The sequence below is a fragment of the Amblyomma maculatum genome, chromosome 6, assembly GCF_055883805.1.
Source record: "Amblyomma maculatum isolate TAMU_Amacu chromosome 6, ASM5588380v1, whole genome shotgun sequence".
In the NCBI taxonomy this organism is placed as follows: Eukaryota; Metazoa; Arthropoda; class Arachnida; order Ixodida; family Ixodidae; genus Amblyomma; species Amblyomma maculatum.
This window is the reverse complement of record NC_139349.1, coordinates 63,017,061-63,031,010: the sequence shown is the minus strand read 5'-3', so window position 1 is coordinate 63,031,010 and position 13,950 is coordinate 63,017,061. Positions and strand designations below refer to the sequence as shown.

At 44.8% G+C, this 13,950-nt stretch overlaps 1 protein-coding gene across 7 annotated transcripts in view; it reads left to right on the top strand.

Moving 5' to 3' along the window:
* Positions 1-13,950, top strand: part of LOC146185878 (bromodomain adjacent to zinc finger domain protein 2B-like) — a 122,199-nt gene that overhangs the window by 8,061 nt on the left and 100,188 nt on the right. For 5 of the 7 annotated variants that reach the window (XM_084606810.1, XM_084606809.1, XM_084606812.1 and 2 more), the window contains 4 exons: positions 4,969-5,118; positions 10,142-10,250; positions 11,332-11,572; positions 13,356-13,916. In XM_084606810.1, coding sequence (XP_084462936.1) covers positions 4,969-5,118; positions 10,142-10,250; positions 11,332-11,572; positions 13,356-13,916 — 1,061 coding nt within the window. Of the gene's footprint in view, positions 1-4,968; positions 5,119-9,013; positions 9,083-10,141; positions 10,251-11,331; positions 11,573-13,355; positions 13,917-13,950 lie in introns of all 7 variants that reach the window. The other 2 variants (XM_084606815.1, XM_084606814.1) reach the window with 2 other exon arrangements.

Here is a 13,950-nt window from a genome sequence, read left to right as displayed (position 1 = left end):
CTACATTATTTTTTTGCTTAGTTAACCTTCTGCAATGCGTAAAACTCTTTTTTATAATGTATAAACTTTACACGAAAATTCACATTTGCTTCCTTTATTTATGAAAAGATAATCATTGGTGTCCAGTGGGCTGGGGGCTACTCCTTTCCAGCCGTAAAAGAGATTGACGATTCCGCTTACGGAAAAGACCGCTTCTGTAAAGGCGATTGAACTCTGTCGTGTGTCTGCAGATGACTCTTTTTGGGAAAGTGTCTTTTTATTCAAATGCCTTTATAGTGCCCGTGTGACACTGGTATAAAGCTGCTTAAAGCTGTTTAGCAGAGAGGGAGGGCCCAGCAGGCAGTCAAGCATATTTAATGTTCTGCTTGAACCTTGTGTGGTGTTGTATGCGTAGCTGTGTTTGAATTGCACTGAGGCTATTCAAAGGGGTGACAGGAATGGTGGCTACCTATTTTCTGGGAATCTGCCTCTTCATCTTTCTCTTTTCTCTCTCTCTCTTCTCTCTAATCCACCTGTTCCTCTGGCACCTTTCTTGCTTGCTGCCACTGGCCTGTGCGTCCCTCTGCCTGGGCTGCTTGTCCGCATGCCCCATAGCTATGAGCCCGCCCTCGTTTCCCCCGTCCACCTCCCTGGGGGTGAGCCCCTTTCCCCCCTTCTCCCCCCTGCTGGCCAGGGGCACAGCCTTTCAGAGCCCCCCTCCCTCTTCCTCCCCCAACCATCTCCTGGAAGGGGTGGCTGCCTCTTCTGCTTGCTCTTCACGTTCCACTCAGCCACCGCCTGCATCCTCCTCACCTTCGCTTCCCTCAGGTTGGTCTTTCTCTCTCTCTCTCTCTCTCTCTTTGAGTTGCTGTCTTTGTTCCGGCTCTCTTTTGTCTTTGGGAGCTTGTGATGAGTCACACTGCCACCTCTAGCTGTTTGATTTGCCATTTCACTTCTTGGCAATCTTCCTTTTATTTCAAGTGGCGTGAGGGGGTACTTTGAACAAATTGTAATTCTTTGCGGGTGTGTCTGTCGGCTTGCTGGCTTGCAAACGTAAGATTAGATTCCTGCAGGCTGAGGGCTGCAGGACTGCGGAAACGCGCTTTTGTGTCTTCAGTTTCACTCTAGTACCAAGCTGACTTGGTAGTGACGGTGCTCTAATACACACTCTTTGCTTGTTGGCCATAAGGCAGCACATTTTTGTTTTGTTATGAAACTAATTGTGACGGTGTGTACATTTTTAAACTTTGTAGCTAATGTTTGTTGGTCCATATTGTGTCACATGAAACAGTTTTTCTTGAGCCCAGCATTTTTTTCTTTTTGTCCTTACATTCTTGCAGGCAAGAAGGTTCTGTCTTACTCAGTTGGTAGGTTTTCGTGCTCTGTGATGGCTTTTTCTTTATTGAATAATTTAAGCAGTTGTGAATTTTAGTGCCAAATCATTATATGCCCCATTAGTAACAAAGCCTGTTGTCAGTCATGTGCAAGGATTGTTACGAAAAACCAATAACAGGTAAAAGTCAAAACACCCTGATTGCCACCAAATTTCTTAGGGAGGTTTCAGTAACGAAAGAAGAGTAGTTGAACTAAAAAGAAAATTTGGTTAATTTTGATAGGGGAATGAAGCACAGGACCTTTGGATGGGGAGATAGTCATCCACCCACAGGCTATGAATGCTTGTTGGTCCAAGCTGAATAAAGGTGGACCTAGTGGTTGCGAGATGCATCAATAGTAGCGACAGTTGGGGATAGTGATATTGGCCAGTTGTGGTTTTATGTCCATAATAGCCCTCTCTTGGCCAGAATGATGTGTTCAAATGACACTAGTAGAAAACTAGAAAATCTTTTAATGAGCGATGATTGGTTTCACATTATATTACATTGACATTGACAAGTGCATTGGTTGTTAAAGAATTGTGCGCTAGCTATAGTACTTGAATTGCTTTCCTAAGCTCTCATGACAGCGGTGAAGCAGAATGATCCGTCTTTGCCAGCGGTGACTGAGCAGCTAAGTTTGCTTCTCCCCCATATGATGAAGCCCCTGAAGACAATAAGGTCCCTAAAGGTTACCTTAGATTCCGAGTTTCCGCTGGGAATTCCAAGCCCGTTGCTGGGTTACTTTTAGCAAGGTTGGTGCAGTGATGCATGTAATGAGAGGGTACCTGTAATCTGCGGCTATTTTATTAGTTAGCAGTTACTTGTTTCACTTTTGGTATTACTGAAATTGCAATTCATTGGTTTGTGGAAACAAGTTACAGTCAAACCTCGATATAACGAACATGCATATTACGAATTATTGAATATATCGAACTCTTCCGAAATTATTTTGTCAAACACATGTATTTTTAACTTCCCATAGCGAACGCGGTTCGGCACAAAACGGATATTACGAACTTCGTGACGCCCAGCACTACCTCACTTTAATAGCAGGAGGCAGGCTTCGTTGCACTACATGTGTGTTGTGCGGCGCAGTAAACATTCAGGACTACCTCGCAGGCACTGACAGCGCCACAGATGCCACGACGGCATTGGGAGTTGACAGCCAAAGAAATCTGTAGCCTCTGAGATTATTCCCGCGCGCCTGTTTGTACGCGCGGAGGTGATCTCGGAGGCCATAAGAAATAGTTCGCATCTCACAATCGCTGACAGCGCGGCTTCAGCAGCGGCGGCAGCGGCGCGATCGAACGTTGCTTTTGCTTTTTTGGTTTTTGCGTCTTTCGCGTTTTTAGTGTTAGCAGCGGCGTCGCGGTATGGCCGTCGTGGCGTTCGACGGAAGCTGCGTCGGTCGTCGTGTCGAGTGTGGTGCGCGGGTGTGCGTAGTGCTATGATGGCGGTGAACGTGAAAAAAAGAGCAGCACTGACGTTAAAGACCAAGCTCAAGATAAAATCAGGGCCTTCAAGGCAGTTTACAAGAGGAGACTGATTGACATTCTTCTCGTGAAGTTTCTTATGAAGCAGGACTTGAAGATCGACTTGCTGAGAGCATTGAAGCGGCATCGGACAGCGTGAAAGGCGAAACGATTGCCAACTACTTTCGGCACGCAGGTTTTGTTCCAGCGGAGGCCCGTGCATCAAGTGACGATGGGTACGATCCCAACGAAGCAGAAGCAGAGCTCCGCGAGCTCGATGAGCCTGGAACGATTTTTCGCGTTTTGTTGGTGACATGCCCGCAACAATGACTGTAGAGGACTTTGTAAATGGGGACGACATCGCGGCGACCACAGCTGTACTGACGGACGCCGAAATCGGCGTGGAAGTTTCTGAACATCCCGCAGACGAAGCTCAGGCTGACCCTGCAGACGATGAGAACATTCCGACTTCACAAGAAGCGCTTGCTGCATTGGATTTACTGCGCCACCACTGCAGTGCTATTGAGAGCAGTGGGTTTGCCCTTGTTGAGTGTTTGCAAACTGTGGACCAGGGCGCGATACGGAACGCGATCAACACAAAAAAGCAGGCCGCGATAATGCAGTTCTTTGCGCATAAATAAATGGAAGTGACCCAAGTAGGCACCCTCCAAGTTGCTGTTATTATATTACGAATTATGGATAGAGCGAACTATTTTCTGATTTTTTAACTGTTCGTTATAACGAGGTTTCACTGTAGTTGAATGCGCAACTTGAATGCACTGGGCACATGCAACCCGGTGCTCGTTCAAACCCGTCTCGCATACCACATTTAGGTCGGCCAAATTTTATGCAATCATTTTTTGGAAAAAAAAAAAAAAAGAAAAAAAAAAAAATTGACTTTATTGAACACACAAGAATGGTCACATAGCACGACACACACCACGGCTGCTTTTGGCGGGAGATGTTTCGATGCCATTGCTGCCTTGATGGCAGCCAGGGGCTGAGAAGGAGGGACAAATGTACGGGACAAGTGTACGCGACAAGGAGGAGGGACAAGTGCATGCATTAACTTGGTTGACAGTTTGCTGAGAGCATGTCACTTTGAAGCTGGTACACACTGCTGCGTTGCAGTGAAGCATGTCTTTTCTGCAGGTGTGCACTTCAGTGGTCTGCGAGCCATACCACATTTATTTATTTTTTTTTGTGTGTGTGTTTTTGTGTGCTGGGAGATTTGGACCTTGGCTACTGCGGCATATCAAGCATTGCAAGGCCATTGATTCATTGGTTTGCAGCGCGGTTGTGGGATTGGGAATTTTAGCATGTGACACCAAATGTTCGGATTAACTAGGCTGGGACTGGCTGCTGTTTCGAGTTATCTGGTTTATTTAAGATTTTTTTATCTATGGATTTCGAGTGAACCGAGTTCAAATGATCAAGGTTTCACTATTTCACAAGTGATGTCTGATGTCCCGTTAGACCTTTGCTCTTGTATTCTGGCTGAAGGGCAGTAGTGTTACTGCTTGAGGCAGTGATTAGACCTGAGGAATGTACTCACGGATTTTCTCCATTGGGCTAATGTTGGCTGCTTTATTTGTTCAGACCATTTTGCTGCTTCGCCTACTTCTTTTGAAATTGAGATTACGTCTTTTTCTTTTTTTCTGCCTCTTCTTAGTCACATTCAAATGGAAACGATGGTTCTTTCTTTACTAAAAGGGAGGATAAAGGGAGGAGAAGAAATAGTGTGTTATGGAAAATTTGTGGTGAAACTGCAGGCGCTAGTTATAGTGGCAGCAGTTATTTTTAAATGTATAGAGAGTGCCTTTATGAGAGTGCAAGCCTGAAGTGATTATTTCATTGTTGCCAAGATTGACAAAATGTGCCACAAGGCATGACATAGGCAAAATAATAAGGCTGCCGATTGGGGATGAAAGTTTTGTTGTTCAGAGGAAAGCAGTAGTGGTAAGAAGCGAGTGTCCTTCATTCGTGTTCTGCATGGGCTGGAGCACTGAGGGGTTACGTAATGATCCCTGTTGGTGGTGGCACCAGTGTAACCAACTCTGCGTTGGTGGTGGGACACCTCGTTGGTGGTGGTGGTGGAGGTTACTGAGCCTGGTGTGGGCGGTGGTGTGGGCTGTGTTCAGGGGCCTGGTGGTCCTCGGCTGATCAGGGGGGCATGACCTTGGCCAGCCTGCTGAGGCAGGGCACCAACCCTGGTCTGGCCAGCGGCTCTAAGCTGGACAGCGCTCTCAGACAGCAGCCGTCACCTTCCCCATCACAGCAGTCGCGCAGACGTGAGTTTTACCAGAGTGGTTCGTCCTTCCCCCTTCTCTCTCTCTTGTTGTCAAGGGGCAGTGCATGCACCTGCTGTTCCGGTGCTCAGGCATGCTTGCACCATGTTTTACATGCTCCACATCCACCGGAGTGCACGCTTGCGACAGACAACGGTTTGCCAGTGAAAAAGTCCTGTTCTGTGCAGGGAAGTCTTTTTTGTATTGCAGCTGCATATGTGCCTGTCTTATTTTCGGGTAGTGTTATATTTATTTGTTTGGCGGTGTTGTGCCTCCTTGATGCACCCCCAATAATATAGACGACTCGATTTATGGACAGTTTTTCTGGGCACTAAACTTTATCTATGCATTTACGTCTCGTTAACATGGAAACTCGCTGTCCAGACAAGGGACACAAGAAGAAAATGCACAAATTCCTTTTGGGTCCCTGTATTTTTGTCGCGTTAATATGGACAGTCATGTAGATCAAATCGTTACACTGCTTCAAAGATAATTTCTCTTCTAGATTTTGTTGACAGACACCACATGAACGTAGCGCCAATAACTGAAGGATTGCCTTTTTCGCTTGTTTCATATTTTACACTGCGAAATTGGGCAGTCAATGCACGTTACGATTTTTTGTATTGCATGAATTCACTTGAACGAAACTCTGGCAGCAACTTTCAGCCTACTAAATGCTGATACGTAGCAGGGGTTCGTGGAAGATGAAAAGTAGAAGTCAAGTAATTTATTAATGAGACATCATCGAGAACAATATGCAACTGCATCACAGTACTTTCAGTTGCGTCGCATGTGAAGCATAATTGTGACTTGGATAATGATTTTGTAGCTCCTAATGCCAACTTTGTTGGCCTATATTATTCTCTGAAGAAGACTTTATCATTGGAGATTTTTTTTTTTTTTTTAATTTTGATTCATAATTACGGACGACTCGCTTTATGGACAGTTTTGTGCAGAAACCAAAGTGTCCATATTAACGAGGCACTACTGTATATTTACGCCTCGTTAATTTGAAAACTCGCGTTTTGGACACTGGACAAGGAGGGATGCACGGGGTTCATAGGGGCCCATGCATTTTTTTTTGCGTTTATATGGACAGCGATGAGAGCAAAACCTCTATTGCCCCAACTAGACTTTACATTTCTGCACTTTAAGTGCAGGCTGGTTTAGGAACTCTATTAGAAAGTGTGGCTTGAGTGATGGCACCTTTCTTATGTTTGTTTCGTGCTTTACAGTGTGAAGTTCTTGAGCTTGTGCACCTTAACATCTTTGGTATTGCATGAATGGCTGTGAAGAAAACTTCATGCAGTTGTACAAAGTAGAAAGTTAAATTAGTTGCTTTCAGTCGACTAAAAGCTGGCGTCGTGTATCTAAACAGCTGGTTTGGAAGTTAACTCATTTATCCACGATATGCCATTGAGCAATCATATACCATTAGATTTCTCAATTTGTGCCGCATAATTTCAGTCATAATGGGCTTGTAGATCCGGAAATTGTTTGATCTCAGCTTCACGGACCACTACTATGCAAAAGAGCAGATTTTAATCGAAGCATTGTTTTTGTTTCAGAATACTCAGGGGTGGAGCAGCTGCACCTATTGCGCCATTTCAGTAAAAATTGTTTTCTGCTCCATGCTGCACCAAAAGCTTTAAATTGACCAAAATTTGCTCCAGCTTACGCTAGAAATTCATGTTACGACCTTCAGGCATGTCAGAACATCATATTGTGGTAGTGATTGCTAGGCGCGATGACAATTGGGGTCCCTCACTTTCAGAGTACAGCTCAGTGGCATAGTTTCTGTTCTATTAACTTACGCCATCCCGCAGCTGCAATCGGGCACACACATGCCGTGCTGTTTGGATGCGGCTTGGGACGTCAGTGGTCGTTTATTTTTATTTGGGGATGGCGTCACGCGTTTTTACATTTGTGCATGTTCCCCTTGCTTGCATCCATGTGCTTCTTCCAGTGCGCGGGTCACCTATTGTTCACAGTCCATGCAGTGCTGTACCCTCAAAATGCAGCAGGGCCATTTGTAAGCTGGCACCAATTCTACTCCGTTGCATTGCAAAGAGGGTAGCGGAGGCCTTTTATTATTTTACATTTGACCACATGCTCTCAAGTTGTTGCAAAATGCTGATATTGCTGCTACAAAATGATTACATTTCTGCTGTATAGCTGCTTTGAAACGCATATTTTCCTGCCTCAAGAGTTGCTCCAAAACCTGTTTTGATCGTCCCACCCCTGAATATTTGTTCCTGGATTGTTATTGACTCGCTTTATGGACACTTTTGCCTTAGAGTGAACCACCACTTTGTAGGGAGCTGTGGTTGCCCAAAACCTTAGCCTTCTTACTTATGTTCTCTAAAAGGGCAGCTAGAGTAGCTGGCACTCTTTTCATTAATGCCCACACAAGTTTTCTAAGGTTCAAAGCAACGTTTATATATATAGTGCTGCTGTACTCTTGATATGAAAGAATGCGAGGAGAAGCTAGGAAGATAGTGTCTTTTGCTTTGACCATTTGCTTGCTTATTCAAGAAAGTTTGGTAAAAATTATTTTTTTTTCAGGCAGTTGTAGCTAACTTGATTGTTAGTTGACTGGGCACAGTCATGTGCTTTGACTGCGTAACTCGGCTTTTTCTTACTGATGCTATTTTACGTTCTGACTTCAGATGTAGCTTGCAGTGGCTTATTTTGTTTGTTAGTTCAGTAACTAACAAACGCCACACTCATTAGTTGCCTTTATGACTTCATGGTCAAGAACGAGCAAAATTATTGTTTTTCAGTACAACATATTTTGTTTATGAACTGCATGCAGTATACTGTATCTTAATTTGCCTTCTCTGTTTTGAAGGGGACATGTAATATTTTTGGTTTTTGAAGGAGACAAGTTGCAAAATTTGAGTAAAGAGGAGCGTTTATTAAGGTAAAATGCCATTGTAATATTTGTACCCTTTAGTGCCATGGCAGGGATAGTACTAAACACCTCCAGCTAGGCAGTGCATGCAGCCTTTTGTGATGCAGATATAAATTTGGTAAGAACTATTTTGGATGTAAATTGTATAGTTTTGGCGCGCGGAAACTGAAATGAACACTACTCTGTACAAAAGATGTTTGATTACTCTCTGGCAGATGGAATCTAGATTAATTTGTGGTACATCACTTTGGTCAATGTCTAATCATCATGGCGGTTGCTGCTCATGGTTTGCAGTATCAGCTTACATAAAAAATGTTGTGCGCACTGATAAAGAAATTCTCGCTAAAATTGTTAGTGTTTGTAACAAAGCTGTAATGGAACTATAGAATTGATAATTTTAAACAGCAAGCTCTGCTGCATCAGAAAAAGGATGCACGCCTAAAATCTTGTGTTTGGTCTTTTCAAGGGGCTGTTAGCTTCCTTATAGAGGTCCTTAAAGTGGTTTTCTGTGAAAAAAGGCGAAGGGAGCTAAGGACTGTAGTAGATTTTAAGGTTACATTTTGCAATGTCAGTAGCTGCCATAGAGCTTTTACTACCCATTGAAGCACAGTGAAAAGCATGTTTCAAATGTTGAATGAGAAAGATTGCGACTAGTTGAAGAAATGGAGAAGCATAGGAAAACAACAAAAACTAATAAAATATTTTGTAGAATTATTATAATAATTAAATCAAAATTAGAAAAAATCACAATATTATACAAGTTCAAATGGTGTGGTTGTGTGCATCTTTCTTGTGCATTTTAAGTGCTGCCACTTGATATCTTTGGCAGCATTGTTTTCCAGGATTCAGTGGCGGCAGTGCAGTCTGAGACGTGCCTACCGACTTTTCAGTCCGTGTCTGTGCGATGTTCTTTTACCTTGCAACCACATGCTCTCACTAACACGCTTGTCTCTCTGGCACTCTTCTTTCGCTCCCTTTGAGCAGTCGAGGAAGTGCTCGCCGGGCACGCCTATTCCAAACCTGGCGATGTGCACTTCGAGTGCAATGTGTCAGGTAGGACCAGCTGCTGGTCTGCGTTGCCTAATGTGTACTTTTCTTTTTTTTGCCACTGAGCGTAATTGCGCAAGCAGTCTCTTTCGGATTCTTGGGATATTGCTTTATATATATATATATATTTTTTTTTTTGTTTTCAGGGAAGCAACCTTTATTCCGAACTATTACTTCCTGCCCTGTTTTTGCCAACTTAAGAAGTGCTCCGCAGCTTGTCTGGCGCTATAATATGGCAGCAGTTTCACTCTCTGTTAGCATCTTTCTTTGTGTGTTTGTTTTCTGGTGGAAGTGACGCATACCGCACTAGAAGTCCGTCTTAGTGGGAAAGCAAAGCATCTTCAGATCTTATTTTCTGTGATGAGTTTTTTGTAAGACGAAATAGAAGTGAAAACTTTGTTTCATAACTTTTTTTCCTGTGGGGTATCTTGACATGGTGTAATGCTCGCCCTTTCTTTGATGTCATACAGACTTTGGAGGATTAGAAGTTGCACTTTTTATTAGATACAAAAACAAAGTATTGTAGGTTATTTAGCCAGATATTTGGCTTGCAGTCTACTGCAGTATGTTCCGTATTTTATTGGTTTTTTTTTTTTTTTTTTGTATCTTAAGGGGTGCGTGAGGGGGAGCAAAGAGAGCAATGTGGCCTGACACTTCATTTCTTCTACACGAACACTATAACGGTTTCAGGGCATGCTTTTAATGAGCTAAGTGTTCACACTGCAGATCATACACACTATCATACACGCCCAGACTGCTACGGTATTGATACTATACCTTTCTTCGTATTTTGATACTGGATTTGGGGTGTATACAAAAGTGTTTAGACGTCTTTTACTGGGCTTGGCTCCACAAAAAGGGCATGCGAGCTTTCTTTGTGGTAGACAGCTCACGACAGAAATGAACTATAGAAATCCATGTGTCTGGTTGTAACGGAGAGGTTTACTGTTAATAATGCTTTAAACGGAGGCTGTAGCCGGTGAGACCCTGGGATTGTGCTTCCAAAGCAACTGGATCTTCTTGGCTGTCATGTAGGCCATGCATATTGTGTTTCCTTTATTTCAGGAATGAACGGGTCTCAAGCTCTTGGCAAAATGCTACCTCCATCAGCTCATAGCAGGTCTTCGAAGCACTTGGATCTTCTTCAGGATAGCATCATTCTAAATTCAGTCAAGTAAGCTTTGGCACCATTTCTTTTAGTTTTTTTTTTTTTTTTTAGTGTAGTCAATCCTTGACAATTGAAACTTCAGAAAGGGGCAGAAAACTTGTTAGAATTATGGCGACTTTTAAATAATGGAAGTATTATTAATATTGTTGATATATAGAGGACAAAAGAATCTAACCATACTAGAAGCCCAAGTTTGCAAGAGTTTTCGGTTATGAAAGAGGTTATTAAAAATAATTCCTGCCTCTATTAGTAGTTAAAGCTTTGACCAAAAAACTAACAAATTTTGAGCGACTAATTGAGCTGTCTGATTTTACTTGATTGTTGTGTTGTTGTACGGGGCTCTTAAATTTCAGTGTGACATTGGGCTGTTATTTGTCTGTGGGAATTAGTGTGAATTATTGAAATTTTGTGACTGTGAATTATTGAAATTTTTGAAAAACATTATGCTGACTTAAAAGCAGGAACTTAAGCACCCCCTTTCGTTGACTCTGTGCTCAAAGCAGACTTAACATTCTTTTTATAAGGCTAGTGCTCTAAGGAGGGACACAGCTTTCAAATCAAAACAGGTTTCATTTTTTTAGAAACGTTTGTATTTGTAGTATGCCTCGTTTTCTGTGCCATCCCGAAGTTTCATTGCCGAAATCCAGCGAGAAATATTCTTATAAAAAATTAGTGACCCACATTGAATTCAGCTCATCGGGGAAATGCTTGAACAGTCACTGTTTTGTCCATTCTTGTTTACTCACTGATGGTCGTTGTTCTGAAACTGATTTTGTCACGACTGTTTCATCTATTTTGACTTTGTTTTTTTTTTTTTTTTTGTTTTTTTTTTGCTGTACTCATAGAACTATACTCCAGGCCAGGACATTTTTTATTTTTTGAATTTGCTAGTTTCGAAATTCAAAATTTTCTCTTCACTGTAGGCATTTCTACCGAAGCTGCTTTGTGAAAATTTAAAACTGAAAATTTGTGTCTTGGAAAAGGAAAAGTATTTCTCAGCTTGTTTCTAAGCGACTAAGCACCGTCGGTAATGCATCGCTGGCTCACTTGGATACAGTTTATGTGGCGGGGGGGTCCTCTCCTGCAGGGAGAAACTGCTGCTGGGCTCCTCAGCCAAAGGTCCCCCTAGCTTGTCGTCACCATTCCTGGGGCCCGGTGCGGCAGACCTGCTCGGTGCATCCAGCAAGACAGGTGGGGGTGCCGAGGGCTCTCGACCAGGCATCACGCTGCCCCTGGGCAGCCTGGTGCGGGAGCGTAGCGGCCAGCAGGGGCGCCGCAGCCGCAGGGGCCGCCGCGAGTCTGGCCTGGCGTCGGCTGCTGCTGCTAAGGTGCGTGTGTGCCGCCTTTTTATATAGCCTGTGTCCTTATTTCTGGACTGCTTGCTGTATGCTTTTTTTCTTTCATCTCATCTGCAATCAAAGTTGGGTTCCAGGGTTGGCTTTTACTACCCGTTTGGCAGTGCCGTATATGCCGGGAAAAGCATCTTGTCTGTCTGGCATTATGTCATGGTACTGCTTTGGTCACGAAGCATGAATTAAAGCTTATGCTATTCTCTGTTGGCTAAGACAGCTGTGGCTATGGGGATTCTTTGTCGTGTCTTTACTTGCAGAAGAAATTTCGCGTGCTTTAAATTGTCGTCCACTAACAAGCCCGCCTATTAGAGGTGAGGGATTTCATTTAGCTTGTACTTTGCCTCGGCTCAACCCGTCTCGCAACCCCCTAATATCAGTCAAGCAAAAAAGTGTCCGCTAAGCTGAAGATTTGCCTTGCGTCTGCATGCCACTAAAAACAAGTGGGGAAGCAGGTGAAGTGAAAAGGTGTGTCACCAGTTTATGAGCTGCCAGAACATGAACTGACATTGGTCCAGGCTGTCAGCTTGCAAATACTCATTGTGGATGTTGTCTGGGGTCTGTGAAGTTAATGACTGGTTGATTGGTTCACTAGAGTAGAATCTTAGTGACACGAATCTCGTAGCATTATGGAAAATCTGTTACATGGCGTTAGGAAAAAGTTTATGCCATCAACATGAACAAATATCAGTATGCAGAAGCATGGAAAAGGCATTCTTGCAGATCTATTTATGGCTGCGTGGCCACAGCTAGCCACTCACAGCGCATGCAGTGCTACAGGAGATTGCGATGCCGTTGATGTGAAGGCTAGTGCTCTTTATGTGTGCCAGTTGCAGAGTCAACGACGTGCGGGCCGTTGAGCGCCTGTCGCATGCGCCGCCATTATCCGCTCACGGTGAATAGCTCAACTGGCAGTTGCGATGTTGGCGATTTGCAGGCTGCTAGCTGCTGAAAACTAGGGGTCGCAGAGTTGGTGATATGCGGCTCGTGCATGCCCGTCGCATATCATTGCATGTGCTGCTGCCAGCTTCTCGTGGTGTCTAGCGCGACTGGTGATTGTGAAGTCGGTGATTTGCGGGCTGTGTGCCGCCGAGAACTCGTGTGTGCAGCGCATCGGGAAATCGTGACATGGCAATGTAAGAACTGTGCACAGTCGAAAACGCGGACAGCACTACAGGTGATTGCAATTGTGACGATGTGCTTGCCACACATCACCACAAACTGCTTGTATAGTTTGGCTGGCAGTCACAAAGTCAGTGATGTACGGGCAGCGTGTAGTACTCGAGGTATGTTCACGGTTTACGCATTCATATCATCCAGAGTGGCACGGTAGTGTCTTCGGAACATCCGATATTCTGCACATTTTAAATAATGCTCTCTGGCGGTGCAATTTCATGAACTTGTGTTTCTAAAATTTGTAACAACTAGATTCTCATATCACCGAGATTCTGCTGTATAAATGTGTCATAAATTTCGGTACTGCGAAAAAAATCTGCGCGTGAAGCCACATTTTAAGTAAACTGCACTTGAGTAGTTGCGGTCTTGCTGTGCTCATAAGCTGTGCAAACCAGTGCAGATGCCAGTGCATCTATCTGGTGAGAATATCATAGCTGATTAGCCTTAACATTTCACTAATTTCATCAGGAGTTACTGCTTACATATGCCACAATCTTTTGCATTGTTGCAGCCTCTTGCCTGTCAATTCTTATTGCTAGGCATAGCAGGGGGGTGGTTGCAGCTCACAATACTACCCTCATTCCAGCTGGCCGACTGCCTCATGCTACAACAGCCATCATCGTCACCGTCTCGACCTCCCTCTGGTGGAGGGTCTTCGCATTTGGGCCCTTCAAGCTTGTTCCCAAGCCCTGCCCATTCCTCCCATGGTTCGTCACCCTCTGGCGCGGGCACTGCTCGCCATTCCCCTGCTCCTCCTGCCCACTTGGGGGCGGCGGGCGAGCCGTCTTCCAGCCGCGATGGGGGCGGCGGGGGTGGGGCCATGCCCCTGGACCTGTGCGTCAAGCGGGGCTCCTCTGGTACTGCGTTTCTGTCCCCCGAAGTGACTCTGACGCCCGTGGGACCGCCCGCTGTGCCCGCCCCACCACCTCCCCCCACTGCCCACCAGCGCCACATTCTGGAGACCCTTCCTGCCAGCCTGGGTGGCGGGAAGGGTGGCCCTCCTCTTGGTGCGCCCCTGGGGCCGTCGTCGTCCTCGTCGCGGCGACGTGGCCGCCGGCCTCGGAGTTCCCCACTACTCTCAGAGCCTCTGGGGCCGCCGAGGGAGATCAGTCCGATGGGGCTCCTCCTCAATGCCCTGGCTGCTCAGGTGGGGAGGAATGGCATCCTGACACTTTGCACGA